General features: G+C 40.2%; 1 protein-coding gene across 9 annotated transcripts in view; it reads left to right on the forward strand.

Moving 5' to 3' along the window:
- The first annotated feature begins 576 nt into the window (after positions 1–576).
- Positions 577–21,907, forward strand: part of Prdm4 (PR/SET domain 4) — a 30,859-nt gene continuing 9,528 nt past the window's right edge. For 3 of the 9 annotated variants that reach the window (XR_009589958.1, XR_009589959.1, XM_060377812.1), the window contains exons 1-12: positions 697–858; positions 936–1,141; positions 3,170–3,303; positions 5,709–5,894; positions 8,436–9,230; positions 11,414–11,563; positions 12,623–12,762; positions 13,856–13,941; positions 14,209–14,301; positions 14,744–14,871; positions 15,455–15,769; positions 17,476–17,644. Coding sequence is in view for 7 of the 9 variants with exons in the window: in XM_060377812.1 (XP_060233795.1) it covers positions 1,134–1,141; positions 3,170–3,303; positions 5,709–5,894; positions 8,436–9,230; positions 11,414–11,563; positions 12,623–12,762; positions 13,856–13,941; positions 14,209–14,301; positions 14,744–14,871; positions 15,455–15,769; positions 17,476–17,644 (2,204 nt within the window). In the remaining 2 variants the exon portion in view is untranslated. Of the gene's footprint in view, positions 859–935; positions 1,142–3,169; positions 3,304–5,708; positions 5,895–8,435; positions 9,231–11,413; positions 11,564–12,622; positions 12,763–13,855; positions 13,942–14,208; positions 14,302–14,743; positions 14,872–15,454; positions 15,770–17,475; positions 17,645–21,907 lie in introns of all 9 variants that reach the window. The other 6 variants (XM_060377813.1, XM_060377814.1, XM_021662376.2 and 3 more) reach the window with 6 other exon arrangements.

Below are 21,907 nucleotides of genomic sequence, written 5' to 3' on the forward strand. Positions count from 1 at the left end.
TGAACTCAGGACGTTTGGAAGAGCAGTCAGTGCTCTTAACCTCTGAGCCATCTCTCCAGCTCTAGAACTAATTCTTGTCAGTTGTTCTCTAACCTCACATGCACATTTGTTCTAGTAACCGCGTACGCATCCACCGACCTGCCCATATGAATAAACATAATGTAAGCTTGTCCGTGCTGTAGGGATGGAAAGGCAAGGAGAGAAGACGAAAAGCTGCACAAATCCCAATACCATCCTTTATGACATGGAAGCGGGGAAACTTCACAAGCCTACAAGTTTCAGAATCGAAACCCAATTCTTTCTGGGCCACACTACCACCGTCTGGCCTAATCCTATATTTCATAATGTGCTATGCAGATTTATGCTTCCCTACGTGAGGACATGCTATTTAGACCGAAAAGCAGATCCTGGAGAACCTTGGCCTTCAGAAAGCACCTCTTGCTCTTGTAATTGTTTTGGTCTCTTAGCAACGGCGGTCGATTACTCGGCGCTCTATCGGATTGGGACACACCTGAGCTCAACGCTCTGGGTGGAGCGTCTGGAAGCCCGCCCATTCCCGGAGCTCTGTGCTGCGCACGCGTAGAGGGGTGGTGGGCGTGCGCATTTACGGAAGGGAGGGTCAGAGCGCAGGCAGTGGACAGGTTGCACGTAAGCCGAGTGGCTGAGAAGCCGGAAACGCGCCCCTGAGGGTGAGGCCCAGAGGAGGCAGCGGGCCTGCCTGGGCGGGGGCTGGGAGGGAAACGGTAGAGGAGCCACAAGCAAGACCCTGGGTCCCGGGAGGGCAAGGGCGCCCGGGCCGGCTTCTGGCCCGATGAAGAGCCAGGCGGCTGGGCCGGTGCTCCTCAGCGCGGGCCTCAGGTTGGTGACGCGGCCGGGCGGGCTAGAGCGGCCGGGGCAGGGGAAGGCCACTGCTGATAGCTTTTCTCCTCTTCCAGGTCAGCCGGTCCGGCTGCCAGCGCTTCCGGAAAAACAACCCTGGGCGCCGCCCAGCATGTTGGGCACTCGGCGCGGAGTGCAGCCGCCGGCCCTCGGAGACGTCAGGCGGTCCGGGGCGGCGCGGTCACCGGCGGGATGTGGTAGCACGTGACACCGGCCCCGGCGCGCTCCTGACGGACGCCGGTCCCCTGCACTATATGCGCAGGTGAGGGCGGACACCGCCGGAGACAGAGTCTTTGTTTGGGTGCCTTTAGGCACGTATAGCATGTACATTTGAACAGCGGAACACTCCCATCTCCCTACCCTCATCCCCCAAATCCAGAGTACTGGTTGATTCCCTGTGTGCTTGCTCGGGAGTAGCCACACATCCTTTGCTTGGCACCTTTTTCCTGCCAAGCTATTAGAATTAGCTTGGTGAATTAGAAGGTACTGTGCCAGCACAGCACAGAAACAAACCAGAGTTGTATTTAGCTGGTATTTCTAGAATTCTTTAAAAGGCTTTTTAGAGTGAGGAAGAGAAAAAATGTAGTGACTGAAATTATTGGAACTGGTCGATGCATTTTTGCAAAGTGGCTGTTTCTGTTAGTTTCTAACATGTCATTTCTAGGAAACAGTGTGAGGTCCGGAACTGCCAAATGATTGTGTTAGAAACATAAAAATTTTGGTTAAGAACGATTTGCCAAAGATGTAGTGTAGAAGACAGAACTCAGTACCCTGACTTTAGGCCTTCTCAGGATGTGATGTGAGGCAGGCAGTTAGAATGGAATTGCCTTGTTGAGAAAGCCCTTTGAGAATCACGGTATGCATGCCTTATTCATGTCTTCTGTCTTTGAGTACTTGTTACCTTAGGTTTATGGTTGTTGGGGACTCACAACAAAGCACAAATGCTTTGCATCTGGTATTAAAGTCTGATTTGAGAGGGTCCGGGATTTCACACCGATTTTTATTTTTATTTTTTTAAATTCTGACATACAGTTTAACATTTGGGAGCTTTCGGAATGGGAGGTGAAGCTATAACTTAACTCTAATAATTTATTGTAATCGATATGTTGTATTGTAGGCTTTGTGGTTTCAGTGATGATTGTGCTTTATGTATGGTTGCAGCTGGGAAAATTTAGAGAAGTCTGTTTTAAACTAGCTGGAGCCTGGAAACTTTTCCAGTTAAAGTACCAATGGCTTTTTTTTTTAGGTTATAAGGCGTTTCCTTTACTCTGAACATGGTTACTGGGGACTAAATTCAAGTCCTCTGGAAGAGCAGCAAGGGTTCTAATCCTGAGCCATCTCTACAGCTCCATATACTTTTGAGGCAAGACCTTCCTGCGTAGTGTAGACTGACCTTGAGTTTACCATGCAGTCCATGGTAGTCTGGTAACTTCTGGTAGTCTTCCTGCCTCACCTCCCTAGTTTTCTGTGTCACCGCACCTAGGTAAAACTAACGCCTTTGAATAACAACTGCCAGTAATGGTCTTTTCACATCAGCACTACCTTCTAAGATGTGATTAGTGACACCGAAGGATGGACTGTATGGAAAAGCTGAATCCTTTGTTTTTCAGCCTTCTGAAAATGGTCTGTGTATTAATAGAGTCTGATGTGTTGGAACACCTTTGACAATCTTTTGCAGGATGGCTTTTGCCCTTTTATTGAACTGCCTTGTAATTTGAGGTATATGTTATATCTTTGACACTTAATTCCTCATCTACTTTACTTTGCAGAATTAGTGTGAGAATCCAAAATTGTTTTAGTAGAGTTCTAGCAAAGCTTGCATGATGAACCTCAGTGTGTGACTGTATTAATTTAAGATTATTGTTTAATAAGGTATAGATACATATTTTTAAGAAAATACTGATTCTTAGGGAGAACATGGTGCTTCGTTATGCCATCTGAATCAGACCCAGACTTTTAACCCACTATAAACTATTCAAGTACTTAAAATGCCTAAAAATTGTTGGTTTGAGCTGATAAGCCAAATAGAGCTTGTAACCACCATGAACAAAATAAGCAAAATAAGCCACCATGACTCACGCTGCAGAATATAGCCATGTGCTTGGAACAGGGCAGATTGAATTCCAGTCCTGTGTATAGTATGCAGCATTGACATGGATTAGTTAACATTGAATCATGGTTCCTGTGGTTTCAGGATCATGTGCATAATGAGCAGTTGGTCAGGTCCCATTTCCCCATCCTTAGATGCTTGGCTCTTGTGTTTATAATCGTTGTGTATGCTTTTTCCTAGGATGAATGACACGAACTTGAGCCCAGTGGGGATGGAGCAGCTGTTTTCATCCTCTGTGAGCAATGCCCTGCCAGTCTCAGGAAGTCACCTGGGTTTGGCTGCCTCTCCCTCTCACAGTGCCATCCCTGCCCCAGGTGAGTGGGAGGGAGAACCACTGCACTTCAACCTTGTGCTCAGTTCTGAGTGTGTTTTAGGATGATACAGAGAAACTAGTGAGTGCCCTCTACAAAATATTTTGTATAGTTGCAGGGTCCAAGTGGATGGAGAGTAGCAGTTTTTTCTAATAGTCTCTTTGGGGTTAGTGTCTTTCATCCAGAACTGAAATTGGCTTTTTATCCGGGGCTTCTCACACTCATCTGGTTGACACTTTGATGTCATGCCCTTAAATAGTAGAAAAGGATCAGTTAGATTTCCTCACTAATAGGTTCCTAAAACATTTGAAATCAGACTTGTTTTCTTTTAGATTGGAAACTGAGCATCTGTAGAAATGTATAAGATCTGGTTTTATGGAAAATTAGTGCCAGATGTGGCGCTCTTATGTGGCATTCTCTGTGAGCATTCACATCCTCAGAAACAGAGGAGGGGAGGCTTGTTCTTCCATATTCCATGCCTTAATAAATTAAGTTCCTTTTTTGTTGTTGGGAGATTTTGTTTTGTTTGAGAGCTGGTCTTATGTAGCCTGGGTTGGCTTCACTCTGAATATAACCTGGATAACCTTGCACTGATCCCCTTGGCTCTACTTCCCAAGTGCCACCATACCTGGTTCTGAAAGACTTTTACTGTCCAGTTGTGTTTTCTTTTCCTATTGAAATGAAACAAGCTATTGATTCTTAAGGATATGTAGCATCGTAATATTGTATTGGACTTTATGTTTAATAGTTTAAATAATATGAAAAAGATGTTTAAATAATTCTTCGTAGAAAACTATATCCTGAATCACTAAAATGCAGCAGCTAAAATTAAAATTAGTATTTTTCAAAGTATCAGCAAAAGAAATTAAAAAAATAATTCTTATTTATGTGATGTATGTGTGTCTGTGTATTTTGTCTGATTCTTGTTGAAGACATGGAACTTCTTTACACACTGATAATCTGAAGCAGACTTGGGATCATTTTTGTGTACCATATGTGTGCTTGGTCCTCACAGAGGTCAGAGCAGGTAGTCAGAACTCTTGGAACTGAAATTTGAGATGGTTGTGAGCTGCCATGTGCTAAGACTGAACCTGGGTCCTCTCTAAGTGTAGCAAATGCTGTTAGCTGCTGAGCCATCTCGCCAACCCCCCCCCAATAAACAACAACAACAACAAAACCCCTAAAAGAGCATAGTGGACTAGACTGTAATCTTAGCATTTAGGAATATAGGCAGGAAGATCGAGTTGAAGGCCAGCGTTTGCCTTGAAACTCTTTCTTTTAAAAAATTGGAAAGCCATCTATTTCTCTCTTAGGCATTCCTTTTAGGAGATAGTCTTATTAAGAGGAAAAGGCTTATATTAAACATACTCCCCTTTGTAAAATATGCAGATCAGCACTCACTAAATTGGTGGATATTCATTTGATGCTTAGGCACAGGAAAAGTCATTTAAGTGATTTTGCAAATGGGTGTAATCCAAGGTGGATATAGTCTAAGTTTCAGACTCTTGATTGTGAAGTACAGCATGTAGAGAAGGGGCTGAAAATATACACATACCGATTCACATTTAACTTAAATCTGGGTGGATTGCAAGTGCATACATACTTGGTTTTTGTCTTTTACATTTTTAGATAGGATCTCACTATGTTGCCCATGCTCACCTCAAATTCAAAATCCTTCTGCTTTGGCCTTCCTGATACTGGGATTACAGTAATGTACCACCATGCTAAGCATTCCTGTGTTCTTAAAGTGAAATGTATAATGATAAAAATGGGAAAATAAAATAAAGCTTTAAAAAGTTATCACTGTAAGAGACCACACCTGCGAAGGTTCTGTTTTTAATATTTATTTTCTTTATTTTAAGGATTTTTAAAATTATTTTTAATTATGTGTAACTATATACACATGAGGGCAGGTGTCTTGCAGAGTTTTGTCTTGGAGCTAGAGTTACCATGATATGGTTGCTGGGAATCAAACCGTGGTTCTCTGGAGCAGTACATGCTCTTAACCACTGAGCTATCTCTCCAGACCCTGTTTTGTTGTTTTTATTTTTAATGTAATTTGTTCGCTTAGCTGATATTTAAATAGATTGTTACTTGTTTTGCTATTTAGGAGAAATACAACTGGAAGATCAGTTTAGCACTTTAAAAATATACTAATTTAAGGGCCAGGTTTGGTCATGCACACCTGTAATCCAGCATTCCAGAGGACCATGGTAAGCCTGGGATACATAGACCTTTTTTGAGAAGTAATTTGGGGACTAGAACTGTTTGTTTAATTACATTATAGATGTTTCCCAGTACTGACCTGGGTTACAGTTAAATTGTGAATTGGGTTAAATTCTGAGAGTCTGGTAAGTGGTTTTTACATACTAATCTTTTAATTAAGAAAAACTTTTTTTTTTTTAAAGGTCTCCCAGTCGCAATTCCAAACCTGGGCCCCTCCCTGAGCTCTCTGCCTTCTGCCTTGTCTCTGATGCTTCCCATGGGCATTGGAGATCGAGGAGTGATGTGTGGGTTACCTGAAAGAAACTATACCCTACCTCCACCACCTTACCCTCACCTAGAGAGCAGTTACTTCAGAACAATTCTACCTGGTAAGTTTTATAGTTACTTGTGCTGGGGGAATGTGGGATGATGGGGGGGGGGGGAGAACCAATTAGCTTCTGGAGATTGGAATTAACATAATTTTTCTCTGTTGTTATTGGATAGCAATCTCTGGGTTTGTTGATATTGGTGTGCTTTGCTTAGAACATGCATACAGTTCAATATTAAGGAAGCAGTTTGATTAAGTTTGATTAAGCAGTTTGATTATTTTTGCAGAGTTTTGCTGCTGCTGTTTTAATTTTTTTGAAGTAGTGGTGTTTGAACCTAGGGCCTCATACATGCTAGAAAGGCACTTTACCATAGAAGTACCTCTGAAACCCTTTTTATTTTGAGACTGGGCAGCTAACTGCAGATATAGCAGAGAATGACCTTGCTCCCAATCTTGTCTTCTACCTTCAAAGTGCTAGATTATAGGCATGAAGTGTTTTGTTGTTGGATTAAGACAGGGTCTTGCTTGTAGCCCTGGAACCTGCTATGAAGACAAGGCTGGCCTCAAACTTAAAGTCATTCTCTCTAGCTCTGCCTCCTCAATGTCAGATTATAGATGAGCCCCACTGTGCCTGGTTTACATAAGAGTTTTTTTCTTTGTATATGTGTGTGGTGTGCATTCTTATATATGAGTGCACAGGTATGTGTTGATGCTAGAGGTTAATGTTGCTTGTCTTTCTCAATTGTTTTCCACCTTAAATATTGAAGCAGGGCCTCTCACTGAACTCAGAACTTGCTGATTAAATAGCTATTATAACTAACTAGCTTGCTTTAGTGATCTGTGGGATTGTAGGTGGGCCACCACGCACTTTTGAAATTTACATGTGGGTATTGGGGATCCAAACTCAGGTTCTTAGGTTTAGATAGCAGTGTTTTACCTGCTGAGCAATCTTCTAGTTCCCTATGGTCAATCTTTTTAAAGAGAATTATGATCACTAAACATTGGTTCAGAATTTTTAGTTCTGTATTTAACCTGCCCTGCTTAAAGTTTTTTGACTTTTTATTCTAATGTATTATATACTATATATAATATAGTATATATTATATACTCTTTTCAGAAAATTTTGGCAAACCTGGAGAAAGGGAAGCCATGACTATGTTTCTGGTGTATACTTCTGTCTTCTATTTTTAAGTATTGGTTGTCACAATTTTTCATGATTAAGACCGTGATTTTCCTACAGCTGTGTGTCTTTTTTCAGACTTAGACTTTTTTTCAGACTTTTCCAGACTTAGTATTTTGCCCTCCCATTGGATGATTTTTGTTTTTTTTTTTTAAAGATTTATTTATTTTTATTACATATACAGTGTTCTGCCTGCACACCAGTAGAGGGCACCACCAGATCTCATTTTAGATGGTTGTGAGCCACCATGTGGTTGCTGGGAATTAAACTTAGGGCCTCTGGAAGAGCAGCCAGGATTCTTAACCTCTGAGCCATCTGTCCAGCCCTCTCGGTGATTTTTCATAACTCCCCTCCTATCCTTGTTTTTAAAATAGGCTATATTGCCCTGGCTGGCCTAAGGACTCACTATGTAGACCAGACTGGCTTTGAACTCACAGAAATTTGCCCGCCTTGGTTTGCCACCAAGCCTGACATCCATAATGGGCTTTTTAAGTACCATACCCTGTGATTCAACATTTGGGAGGCTGAAGCAGGGAGATCAGCAATTCAGACTAGCCTGTGATTATCTCAAAAATAAAAGTCTACTGAATGGATATTGACTGGCTTATTACATCAGTCTTTTTGTTGAGCAGCTTGGTTTTTCCAGACTTTATGGTCATTATAGCTGATGTTTTTAGGGGTGTATTTGTGTGTGTTTGAGTTTCATAAATATATATTGTGCTTTAGTATATACTCTCCCACTAGCAGTACTGCAGGTGACATCCCACATCCTTAGAAGCACAGCTTTGGATTTGGGATGTAATTCAAGACTTTTTTTTTTTTTTGAGACCCTGGGTCTGATCCCAACCTGCCCCCGTCTCCCAAAAAGTTTCTGTAAAATATGCTTGTTTTGAATAACTTAATGTGTTCTGATAGTTTTGCAACAAATTCTTGAATAATTTTATTGTTTATTTACATATTTTTTAAAGATTTATTTATTATTTATACAACATTCTGCCTGCACACCAGATCTTACTATAGATGGTTCTGAGTCACAGTGTGGTTGCTGGGGATTGAACTCAGGGCCGTCGGAAGAACAGTGAGTGTTCTTGACCTCTGAGCCATCTCTCCAGCCCCTTACATATTTTTTTAATACAGCAAATTTTAGCATCTTAGGACTAAAGAATTGCAACCACATAGCTATTAGAGGTTGGTCCCATTTAAGTTGTTTCTAGTTGGCTTCAGATCAGCTTCTTGTGTTTAGGATTTGAATTTCATAGAGGAACTCAGAAAGGTATATGTACCACTTGAATAGATAATGATTAAAGAGATAGCAGGTTATCTAACTTAGCTGTTTTTTTGTGAGGAAAATGATTCCCAGCAGTTGCAATTTCTTGTATTTAATAATGTGCTAAATATCTCTGTTGTCTCTTCTGTTCTCAGGCATTTTATCTTATTTAGCTGACAGACCACCTCCTCAGTACATCCACCCCAACTCTATAAATGTTGATGGAAATACAGCATTATCTATCACCAACAACCCTTCGGCGCTAGATCCCTATCAGGCCAATGGAAATGTTGGGTTAGAACTAGGCGTTGTTTCAATTGACTCTCGTTCTGTGAACACACATGGTGCCCAAAGTCTTCATCCTAATGATGGCCACGAAGTGGCATTGGACACAACAATCACTATGGAGAATGTTTCTAGGGTTACCAGCCCAATCTCTACAGATGGAATGGCAGAGGAGCTTACCATGGACGGTGTTACAGGAGAACATTCCCAAATCCCAAATGGCTCTAGAACTCATGAGCCTCTCTCTGTGGATTCTGTGAGCAACAACCTTACCGCAGACACTGTAGGACATGGTGGTGTGATACCCATTCATGGGAATGGTCTGGAGCTTCCTGTGGTTATGGAGACAGACCACATTGCAAATCGGGTCAATGGGATGTCTGACAGTGCCCTCAGTGACTCCATCCACACCGTGGCCATGAGCACCAACTCTGTAAGCGTGGCACTCTCTACCTCACACAACCTTGCCTCCCTAGAATCTGTTTCCCTCCATGAAGTTGGCCTTAGTCTAGAGCCTGTGGCTGTCTCTTCCATCACACAGGAGGTTGCTATGGGGACAGGTCATGTAGATGTACCCTCAGATAGCTTGTCTTTTGTACCACCTTCACTGCAAATGGAAGACTCCAGTTCAAACAAGGAAAACATGGCAGCCATGTTTACAATTTGTAAGTGTGCTTCACTGTTCTCTTTTGGAAGTAATGGGTTTTGTTTTCTTAAATTATATGTGTTTGAGGGTTATACATATATATACACACACACACACACACGTACCACATACATGCATAGTGCTTGTATAAGCTAGGGCAATATTGGAGTCTTTGGAACTGGAGTTACACATGGTTTGAGTCATCTAGGAATCTAATGTGGGTCCTGTGCAAGAGTTGCAAGTGCTCTTAATTGCTGAACCATCTTTCCAGATCCCAAGTATGGTTTTGGCATCTTTGTCAAAATTCAGTTGTCCAGAAGTGTGTGGGTTTATTCTGGGTCTTCTATTTGGTTCCATAGATCCACATTTCTGATTAAATGCCAGGACCATGCATTTTTTTTTTATTGCTGTTGTTCTATAGTGTAGCTTGAGATCAGAGGTGGAGATATCTCCAGAAGATCTTTTATTGTGAAGGATCCCAAATACTGGTTTTAAAATGCCATTGTCCTGGCTAGTGTTTGTCATAGTCTGATGCTGATTAAGGGAGTGTAGAAAGGAATTTCATTTTGGAAGTTTTCTTTGTCCTCATATTGTCCTTATATTAATCTGGTATCATTTCCTCAAGTCAAGTAATACATTCACAATTTATTGGCTCTTACAGTGACTCCCTGGAGTAAATAGACAATATATTCATGTCTATATTTTACCAATTAATTTAGCCCTATAATATTCAAGGTATTATCCAAATAGCATTACAGGAGTAAGACTTAACACAGATAATCGTGGTGATACACATTGTGCTTTTTCAACATATGCCAGAAGAAAAAAGTTGCTAGATCACTTTTATAACTATGGGAAAATGTAGGTTGATATTCAGTGGTTTGTCTTAGAATGTATAAATTACTATAGTTTGGCATATAAAAGTTCTTTTTTATTAGGTAGAAAACATAAATAAATATGGTAGATTTCTTAATTTCAATATGTGCTTAATCCATAAACTTTCATGTGCTCACTATCTGCTGTGCCCTGCCAGATGCAGGGGTCAGGGCAGTCTATCAAGACAGTACAAACTGTGAGGAACCTTAGCCTGATAGGAAGCATGGCCAAGACAAGGACTACTATAGTACAGAATAACAGTAAAGATGCAACTTTGGGGTTAAGTTCATGGTGCTTAAGGAGCTTGAATAACAACTAAGCTGTGGAAAGGTCAGGGCAAATTAGTTACAGAGGATATGTGTTAATTTAGGCCTAAGGAAAGGGAATATGGTAGGCAATTGATGGGAAGACAGCTGTTGGCACCTATAAGTGCCTAGAGTGAACAGAGTCATAAATGGTTCAGATGACTGTAGTAGAAAATGGGGTTGTGGGAACAGTCACTTGGGGAGACAAGTAGGAACTACTGCATTGTGAGCTGTTAGATTTGTTAGAAGCATTTATTGTAGGAAGATAGTGCTGAAATTATTTGAAAGGTGATTATTTTCTTATAGTAGAAGTAACTAAGATGAAGAAAGTAGAACATTTGTGGAACTGACATTAGTAACCTGTAAGGTGGAAAGGGGTGTTGCTAAGGCGAAAGCTCGATTTTCTGCATGAGAGACTACATAAACAGTATGATGAAAGGTGAGAATAGATTGGTGTTTCTTTTGGGGAAGAGGGGAGTGATGAATCCATTTTAGGCATCGATTCAGTGTTTAAGGTGCTCAGCAGAGATATCTAATGGAGCTCAGAGAGGGATTACCTAAGTAAGGGGTAATAGTCATGGCTATGGCAGTGGGATGAAACCATCTGGTAAGGGTACGGAAGAGTGTCTGAATATAAATGAACAAAAAGGTCCAAAGGTACAGAAGCAAGTAAGGAGCCCCTCTGTATTAGTCTTGAAAGTCTCAAATTAGCAGGGTGATGGTGGCGGTGCACACCTTGAGTGCACACACACTCAAGAGGCAGAGGCAAGAGGATCTCTGTGCGTTTGAGACTAGCCTGGTATTATAAAGCAAGTCCAGGATGACTTTCAAAACTATTTTGAAAATTAAAAAAAAAAACAAAACAAAAAACAGTCCAAATTTATATTATGTGTTACACTAAGGCCTTTTTTTTTTTTAAACTGGTTAATATTTAGTAATTAGCATTTGGTACCAAGTGGTAATTTAGCTTATGTGAAGTACACGTGTTTGCATTTGTGTCTTTCACATGTACTATTTATAGGGTGCACTCTTTGTGACCGAGCCTATCCCTCAGACTGCCCTGATCATGGACCAGCGACTTTTGTTCCTGACACACCAATAGAGAGCAGAGCAAGACTATCCCTTCCGAAGCAGCTTGTTCTCCGCCAGTCCATTGTGGGAACAGAAGTTGGTAAGAATATTGGAAGAAACCACAAACTCTCTCAAGTCTCCTTTATGGAGTGGAGTTGTAAAAGTATATGTGTGTAATTAGTGATTATTTGATCTTAAATTCAGTGGCTTAAAATTATGAATTTTTGGAATAAAGTTTTTAATGTTAGAGAATAGTTGACTTCTCTGATGGTGAGAACAGTAAAGTCCATGAAAACTTAGGTGGGAAGCCTCCCCTTAGAGTCAGAATTAAGTAGAAGCACAAATCCTGGCCTGAGCCTTTGCCAACTTTTGTTCTCAGCTGTGACATCTCAAAATTACCAAGCCACTGTGCTACTCAAAACTTGTCTTTGTTTTCCACTAAAAACTTGGAAAATTTATTTGATAAACTGATGATATACAGACATTTAGAAAAATGTACCTGTGTAGTAATCCTCAGGAAGGAATCAAGACTACCAGGGCCAACTTGCCTATATCTGATTTTAACACAGGTTTACTGTGCCAGTCCTTTGAAAATATGAGATTGGTTTATTCTTCAGCTTCAACTTGGTAATGAATCTTGAAAGCACTAAATAGCTTATTCAGTACATTAAGCATAAGGGGGTTTAGAAGCTTGATGTATATAAATTGCTGGGTTTTGATAAAATGTTTTTTGGTCTCTTTTTTTGCTTATTCTAAAATATGTTTGCTAGGACATAGGTTTTGTGTGTATACAGCAGGAATTTGATTTTCCTTCCACATTTCAATTTAATTTTATTATTGTGTGTATATCTAGTGTGTGTGAGTACAGGTGCACACATGCCATGATACACATACACAGGTGAAGGGCAAAGAACAACTTTTGGGAGTGGAATTCTTCAGGGGGAACTCAGGTACATCAAGCTTTTGTAACTAGTACTTTTACCCAGTGGCCCATTTTGTTGGCTACTTTTGTCAGTTACTGTAAGCTAGGACTTACACATCTTAGCTGTCTCTGAATTGTTGACACATCAGAAGTGTTAGCTTTAGTGAACATGAGATTCTTTGTGTGGGTTAAACTCCTGTCTCAATACCCTTATTAGTTGTTTAAATCATTGTGTAGTTGGTGTCCTTCCATTGATAGGTGTGTGGACTGCAGAAACCATTCCTGTGCGGACTTGCTTTGGGCCTCTAATTGGTCAGCAGAGCCACTCCATGGAAGTAGCAGAGTGGACAGACAAGGCAGTTAACCATGTTTGGAAGGTCAGTGTTGAAGACACTTCTCTGGCTTTTGGTTGCTGCTGTTGTTTTTCTGTAGCTCAAGCTGTCTTCAGACTCCTCTTCAGCCTCCCAGATGTTGGGATTATGCCAGGCCACCACCATGCATGACTGTTTTTTGGGCTGTTTTTTTTATTTTGTGATAGTTTAAAAATCCACTAGGACTGAGGGCATTCATTGTCATTATTTATTTTGTATTACATTCTCTCTCATTGCTGATATAAAAGTTGTATAACAGTGTTCCAGCTGTTGAATGAATAGGGGATAAATGGATAGTTTTCATTTTGTAGATTAGTTCATGTAATGATTTAGATGTCTTTGGAAAAGATTTTATCTTTGTATGAGTGTTTTGTCTAAATGTATGTGTACTGCATGTGTGTAGTATCTGTGGAGGCCAGAAGAGGGTGTCAGAGGGCTCCTGGAACTGGAGTTAAAGACAGTTGTGAACTTCCATGTAGGAGCTGGGAACCATACAGAGAGCCTTTGCAAGAGTAGCTAGTGCTCTTAACCACCAGGCTATCTCAGCCCCAATTTGAATCATTTTATGCATTTTGATTTCTTATGGCTGCCAAGGCTATGGACTTTGTTTACAAATTAAAAGTTATTTTTAGTTAACTAAACATTCCTCAAACATTTGGTGAAGGAACTAGCTTTAGAACTAGCTACAATTATTTCTCTAGTTACCTAATGGGAATATAAGGTTTTGACATCAATAGCTATACTAGTAACATTTATATAAAATCTTAAAGAATGATAGGTGCAAAATTGAAGTGGTAAGGCAGTGCATCATAGGGGATTGTAATTTTGGTGTCTGACTGGAAAAATGCCCCTTAGGGGACAGTCATTCCCTGTCTACTGTACCTGCCTGGTAGTGTTGATAAAGATGGATAGCTAAGTAGACTGTATTTTGTATTTTTAGCCAAAGGCACTCAAGAGTAAAGTCATTTTGTACATGGAGCAGCACCTAAAGACTTCTAATGCTCTCTCTTGTGAAAAGGGCAATAATAAGCATTTACTAGATGAATAAATGAAAGGATTTTCAGTTCACTTAACATTTATGCCTGACTTCTGTTGGCAGATATACCACAATGGTGTCCTAGAGTTCTACATCATTACAGCTGATGAAAATGAGTGTAATTGGATGATGTTTGTGCGCAAAGCCAGGTAATAGTACTTTAGATAATAGGATTGTTACCATTCAGCTAGTTGTTCAATGGGAAAGAATTTTTAAGACTTCATGGACATTGTGGCTCAGGCCTAAAATACCCAGCATTTAGCACTTGGGAGCCTGAGATAGGAGCATATCTGCAAGTTCTAGGCTGCTCTGGCCTATATAGCAAGTTCTAGGTCAGTCTGAACACAGATTGGGACCCTGTGTCAAAATAAACAGGCACATTTCATTTTATTTATCATTTGTTTGGTTTGAGAAAGGATTTCATTATGTACTTCATGCTGGCCTGGAACTTGGAGCAACCCTCCTATAACCAATCCTGTCTCTGCTTCTCAAGTGCTGGAATTACAGATGTGAGTTGACCATGCCTTGCTGATTACTCGTTTTGCAGCTAGTAACACACTGACGTTTCTGACTATAAGGAAAAACCACCTATTAGCTAAAGCAAGAATTATGTTTCTTTATAATCCCTAATAAGGAGGGTAGAGTTACAGAAATGATAGAGAAAATAGTTCTTTCTAAGCTTTTCTATTGGATATTCTATAGAGGGTACGGCATGATGAGTATGTATGTCAAAATTACTGTACTCAAGGGACAAGAGATGTAGCTTATTGATAGGATTGCAGGATTAGTATGTGGAAAGCTTTAGTTTGACCCATAGAACTGAATAAAAAGTATCTGTGGCCAAGTGTGGTGGTATATACCTGTAGCACAGCTATTTGAGAGGCTGAAACAGGGAAATTGAGGCCAGAAGTTTGCAATCAGCCTGAGCACCTGTTAACTGTGATTATGTAGGAACCGTGAAGAACAGAATTTGGTGGCCTATCCCCATGATGGAAAAATCTATTTCTGTACCTCACAAGACATCCCTCCTGAAAATGAACTGCTTTTCTATTATAGTCGGGATTATGCTCAACAGATTGGTAAGTCTGTCAGATTTCTTACATGAGTCTAGTACAGTACCATCAGTGACCAGGAAGACAGTTTGGTAATGATTTTACAGTGGCAGCTTTATGAAAGCAAGCTACCAGCTCTGTGTGTGAGGCCACAGAAATCCGTAGTTCTTCAGTAGGTTTGTGTTACTGATTCAAATAAACAAGCTTTTGTTGTAGGGCTTTGCATTGGGGCTTGTAAATTCCCAAATCTTCTTTTTGAACTTCTTAGAAGTTAGCAAAGTCCCTTGGGTTTGATTTAATGTGTTTTTGTTTTCTTTCTACTGTGTCACTTTGACACAGGACTGTTAAGAGTTTTTGTGCACTTCAAAATGTAAATGGTTTCTCTAGGAAAAGAAATCTTATAAATTCTATGAATACCAAGTGCTTTTTCTGTGCCCTGGTGCATGATTTTGGATGATAGGACTATGGCACTGAACAAGGCATCTTAATTTGACAGGTAGTGAGCAAGTTAGACATTTTGGTAGAAATGGGAATTGTAATTGTCAGTTATTAATCTCAAGAATAATTTTGAAGTTAAAGTAACAGGAGATATTGATTTAATTTTTTAAAGGTGTTCCTGAACACCCAGATGTTCACCTCTGTAACTGTGGCAAGGAGTGCAATTCCTATTTAGAGTTCAAAGCTCATCTGACCAGCCATATCCATAACCATCTCCCTAGCCAGGGCCACAGCAGCAGCCATGGGCCAAGCCACAGCAAAGAAAGGAAGTGGAAGTGTTCAATGTGCCCCCAGGCTTTTATCTCTCCTTCCAAACTCCACGTTCATTTTATGGGTCATATGGGTATGAAGCCCCACAAGTGTGATTTTTGTAGCAAAGCTTTTAGTGATCCAAGCAACCTACGGACACACCTCAAAATACATACAGGTAAGCAGTATTGAACCATTGGCATGGAGTTTTTATATTAGTTAGAAATTGCAGCTATAAAGACTGGGCAGAAAGAAATTATTGGAGGTAGAGTTGTAATATGTCATAGTAAGTATCTAGGTAGCTGTGGGTGCTAAGCTTTGTGAGGTAGAAACCTAAGGCCTCTAAGGGTGTTACTACCAGTTACAAAGGTATTTCACTTTTAAGGAGTCATACTGTGCAGTTTGAAGGAGCCCAATTTCAGTATTTGAAGTTTTCAGTAGTTTCTAAACTCCATGTAGACCATCTTTAAAAAATGATTTTTTTTTTGTATTTTATATGTGATTATTTTGTCTATATGTGTCCCATTTGTATGCAGTACCTGTGTAGGACAAAAAAGGACATCCATCACTGGAATCTGAGTTACAGATGGTTATGAGCTGCTTTAGGGTGCTGGGAACTAAACCCAGATCCTCTGCCAAGAGTAGCCAGTGAGCCACTGCTTTTAACCATTTGCCCATCTCTCCAGTCGTTCAGCTTTCCCCCGACCTCCCCAGATAGGCTTCAAAATAACCAGTGAGGTTTTAATTTTCTTGGTTGAATCATTTGTTGAACAAATAATTAAAAGGAAGTTTATTCCTCAGTCCATTTTATTAAAAATGGGTAGTTGAGCAGAGACGGTTTGTCCTGCAGAAGCTAAACTTCCCTAAAGTTTTCTTCTTTCTTTTTCTTTCTCTTTTTCTCTTCCTCCCTTCCCCGTCTCTCCTCATTTTGTTTATTTTTGCTTTTTACAAGATTTGCTAGGCCTTGGGGGCTGGAGAGATGGCTCAGAAGTTAAGAGCACTCACTGGCTGTTCTTCTAAAGGTTCTGAGTTCAATTCCCAGCAAACACATGGTGGCTCACAACCACCTATAATGAGACCTAGTGCCCTCCTGTAGTATGCAGGTGTGTGTGCAGACAGAGCATTGTATACATAAATATATGTGTGTGTGTATATATATATATATATATATATATATATATATTAAAAAAAGATTTGCTAGGCCTTTACCTATTTAAAAAAAAAACATTTGGATTTGATTTCATTCCTGCTTTCTGAGATCATATTGTGTTTTTAAAAAAAAGAAAGAAAAATATAAATTATCCAGTGGAAATGTTGGGTTATAGATTTGTAGATAAGTGCTACAGTTTTTGAGTTATTACTTTCTTTTTTGAAATTAGTCTTATTAGCTCAGGCTAGCCTCACACTTGCTGAGTATGATGTTGAACTTTTGACCCTCTTGTGTCTACTTCCCAAGTGTTGGGCTCTGAAGCATACACCACCATACTTGGCTAATATGATGCTAGAAATTGAATCTAGGGCTTTAGGTATGCTAGGCAAGCATTCTATCAACTCTGTTACATGGCTGACTCCCAAGTTCTTTTAAATTAGGTATGCACTGATAATCATGTTTTGTTCACTTCAAAGTTTGTATTCTGTGCCAGCTACAGACATATATGTACTTTAAGGTTTTAGGAGGTCAGACTTACTGGCTTTCCCAGCTTTAGTTTAGGTTATAAATGGAATGGCTTAAAGTGTTTTTAGCTAGATAGCATAGAGAGTGAAGTGCCACACATGATTCAGTTTTGCTTGATTCTTGCTTGGGCTATTTCTCCAATCATGCTTGCTTGTCTGAGAATCTGTAATTATTTTATTCTCAGTGTGATGTCTTGGGTTAATTTGCAGGTCAGAAGAATTACAGGTGTACTTTGTGTGACAAGTCTTTCACCCAGAAGGCTCACCTGGAGTCACACATGGTCATCCACACAGGTGAGAAGAATCTCAAGTGTGACTACTGTGACAAGCTGTTCATGCGGAGGCAGGACCTCAAGCAGCATGTGCTCATCCACACACAGTAAGTACCCTGCAGTGAGGATGCTGTCTGCTGGTGGTGAACCATTGTATGTGCCTCCCTGGACCTGAGGTAGTCAGTGAGCATCTGCATTAGGGCCTGTACAGTCTAGTGTCCAGATAAACCAAGCAGTGCTAGGGCTTTATTATGGGAAGATTTCACTTTTCTGTTTCTTTTCTTATTTTTATACATTCTTTGTATTCATTTTTATCCAAGTTTCGAAAACATTTTACTTATCAGTAAGATTTTAAAATGACTTCTTTGATGCTTAGTGTTGTGTTAGGAGATAGAGATAGAGATGAAAGACACTGTCATTATCTTCAAAGAACTCCAATTTTAGGAAGTGAAACAAATAAGTATGGGGCTGGAGAGATGGCTCAGAGGTTAAGAGCACTGACTGCTCCTCCAGAGGTCCTGAGTTCAATTCCCAGCAACCACATGGTGGCTCACAACCATCTATAATGAGATCTGGTGCCCTCTTCTGGCATGCAGGTGTACATTCAGGCACAACATTGTATAAATAATTAATAAACATTTATTTAAAAAAAAAAAAAACAAATAAGTAAATAGTTACCATGCTGTGTTGCATTGGGTGTTGAAGATCATAGAAAATCAGAACTTTAGCCTAACAGAGCAATATACTCTCATCCACTCAGGAGGCTGAGGCAGATTGTGAGAGGCCAGTCAAAACAAAAATAAGGGGGTGCTAGAGAAGTGGTTCAGTGGTTAAGAGGACTGATTACTCCTGTAGAAGACTTGCATTTGATTCCTAGCCCCCGAAGAAAGGGTCCCAGCAGTCTGTAACTCTGATTCTAGCCCCAGGGGCCCAGCGTGGCCACTCTGGGCACCACACAGGCAAGGAGTGCACAGACATACACGCAGGCAAAACATTCGCACACAGAAATAAAGATAAACTTACAGGCCGGGCACTCCTTTAATTCCAGCACTTGGGAGGCAGAGGCAGAGGCAGGTGGATCTCTGAAATTTCAAGGCCAGCCTGGTCTACATAGCTAAATATAGGACCGCCAAGGCTATATTATACAAAGAAACCCCATCTTGAAAAACAAAAAACAAAACAAAGCAAAATAAATGGTTGGCAGTACAGCTAAATAATAGGGCAGTCGTCTAGCTTAAGGCCAGGGTCCTGTCCTCACTTCCTAGTAGTTTGAGCTTAGTCTTAAGATCAGTTAGAATTAAGAAAATCGAGAAGGGTAAGGAATTAGAATGATATTCTAGGTGGTGGCAAGAGTGTGAAGACACCATAGGCAGAAACATAGAAGCAAAGAACATAGAACATTGTTTCTTTTTGTTAGAAAACAGAGTACTTTGGAAAGAGTGCTGAGAAGCAGACCCAGTACCACAAACAATCTCTTTTTTGAGATAAGATCTCATTTGTATCTCTGACTGGCCTTGAACTAACTCACCAGTGGTTAGGGATGATAATAAGATAATATTAGTGCACCACCATTTATGCTCTACTGGGGATCCAGCACAGGCTCTGGATGCTAGATAGGTACTCTACTGAGCTACGTCCCTGTTGAAGTAGGTCTTCCTAGGAAATTGAATTTAATTTTCAGAATAATGGTGAGCTGTGAACAGATCTGGCTCCCTTATACACTGCCTGCAGTTTTGTGCTGAGGGTGTATCTGTGTGTTGAAATTGTGGTTAATAGAGAAACAGTTCAGCATTTTTTAAGAGTTCAGCTCACCAATATTAGTTGTATAAGCTGACTTTAAGGAAAGGGATGTCATGTTTGGTGACATATCTTTTAGTTTCATTAATAGTGTCAAATTCTGGAAAATTTAATCTGATTATTTACTAGAAGTCATACAGTATGAGAGCTTGAATGAGATGCTCATAACACTGTAAATAGCAGCAGCGAATGGGGAGGAAGTAGCTGTGATTAAGCTGGCAGTTGGACAGTTGGCAGAATGAGCCAGCTCCCTGCCCTATCCTCCAGAGCTTCGAGGAAATAACACTGTTAAGCCCCAGCCTTATAGTTGGAAGATAGGTGGTGTATAGGAATTATAATTCAGAAAATGGCTTTTCTGGCAAGAGATTACATCCAAAGACCTTCTAGGTCTGTGTGATCAGGTTGGAATACAAACATACCTTGAATCCAGGAGACAGGAGCAAGCAGATCTGAGTTCAAGTCCTGCCTGGTATAGAGCAGATATCAGGTCCAGACATGGTGGTCCATGCCTTTAATCCCCCAAAAATGAAGGTAAAATTAGTTTGTAAAAGGAAGCACCCATGTTTGAAAATGATTCTTAATTGAGTGGCTGAAAAAGTGACAAATTAGAGAAGATTTGACAGAATAGGATACACCTAACTCTTATGAGAAGAGGAAAGGGAAGCTACTTAAGAGGCAGAGAGAGAGAGGCGGTAGCTTTACTGGGAGAGTTTTACAGAGAGAGATTAAATGAGAGAACAACTAGACATAGGTGAAGACAGAATGAGCCAGAGAGTGAGAAGGAGCCAGGAGATGAGAGCAGATTGTGTGGGAGTTAGTTTGAGGCCAAGCAGAGCAATTCAGAGGCTGAGAGAAAAGCCAGTCTAAGTAAGTCAGTTGGCAGAGGAGTTTGAGCCAGAACAGCTGAGAGCTCAGAAAGACCTGTAAAGGATGAGCTTATTAAGCAGTAAGTCTCAGGCTGAAAACATTCAAGGCCTAGGTTAGATTGTACCAAGGCTAGAAGCTTCCAGGACTAGGCTTAGGTTAACATAGAGGCCATAATCCTTGGAGACAATGACTCAAACAGTTGAATAAAAGTTCCTTTTACATATGGTGAGATGGATGTAAGCAAGAACAAGAGCTTCAGTTTCTTCTCTTATTTTAAGACACATTTCCAGGTTCCATATTCTCTACTATGTCTAAACACAGTTCCAAAAAGCCCCACCTCACTCTAGAGATTAGGACTTCAACATAGGAATTTGGGGTTTTGTGGGTAGTAGGGTAAGACTCAGCCTATAACAGTGCCTGTTATAAACACATGGGGGAATATTAAGATCAACTGATGTCAGGATCCCACCTTAGGGATTCTAATATAACTGGCCAGGACTAGAGCCCCAGCCTTGCTTTTTTCTTATCTTTCTCCACTGCCTTGAAGTGGGATTATAGGAGTACACCTCCACAGCTAAATTTACCCTCATTATTCTTTAAGATTTATTTTAAATTATGTGTATATGTATGTTTGTGTACACGTGAGTGCAGTAGTCAGAATAAGGAGAGCCTCAGATCTCGTAGAGCTGAGAGGCAGTTGTAAGCCATTCAGGGTGGGCACTGGGAACTAAAGTGAGGTCCTCTGCAAGAGCAATACACTCTTGACTCCTGAGCCCCTGGAGGTCTTTTAATATCAGTAGGAGGTTTTTAATATCAGTAGGAGTCATGGGATATACTAACATTCAAAATGTCTCTGACAGATAAGGATGTTACTTCTTTCTGAATACTACATAATCAGTGTAATTTTGGGGCAAGTTTTGTTCCAGCCTCTATTAGTGTCTGTCCTTCATTCTGACATCTGTCTTTTGCAAAGGTTTAAATATAGGTTTAATGTTTTTTTTTTTGGAGGGTGGGCAGTGATAATATGTGCTATGAATCAAAACCAGGGCTTTCCACATGCTAGGCAAGTATTCTACCACTGAGTTACAACCCCAGTTGCTATCAGTTCTATAACTAACAGCTTTTTATATAGTTTGTGGTTATTGTTATGCTTCTATGTAGATCTTTTATCAGAGCACATGTCTTTATAGTTTCTGCAGCTTGTCCTTTTGGTTAGTTTCAAGTTTGGTCTCCCAGGGGTGAACACAGTATTTTATGATTTGTTTCGAGGTTCGAGATGTAGTTCTCTGGTGGGGTGCTTGCTTAGTGTATAGAAAACAGCAGAGGTCTCATCTTTTTGACCTTGAAGGTGGGTGCTTTTTTTGATTCAAGTATGTATTTCTTTTGTATATATCCTCTCAATACTAGAAATATTGAAAATATTAGAAAAACATACAAATACAGAAATGTTCATGGAATCTTGCTTGTGAAAATATAAAACTGAAAGCCACCAGAATATACACTAAGAACAAGAAAAGCCAGTTGCAGACTGTAAATACTTCATATTAATGGAAGGGAACAAACTACAGGTATTTGTGCAACTTGAGTGAACTTCACAGGTTTCATACTCAGTCAAAGAAACCTATACTGGGTGGTCCTGTTTGCATAGTACTCTGGAAGGAGAAACACAGTCTAGTTCTGAAAATTCCTAAAGGCCTGAGATTAGT

The sequence above is a fragment of the Meriones unguiculatus genome, chromosome 2, assembly GCF_030254825.1.
Source record: "Meriones unguiculatus strain TT.TT164.6M chromosome 2, Bangor_MerUng_6.1, whole genome shotgun sequence".
Classification (NCBI taxonomy): Eukaryota; Metazoa; Chordata; class Mammalia; order Rodentia; family Muridae; genus Meriones; species Meriones unguiculatus.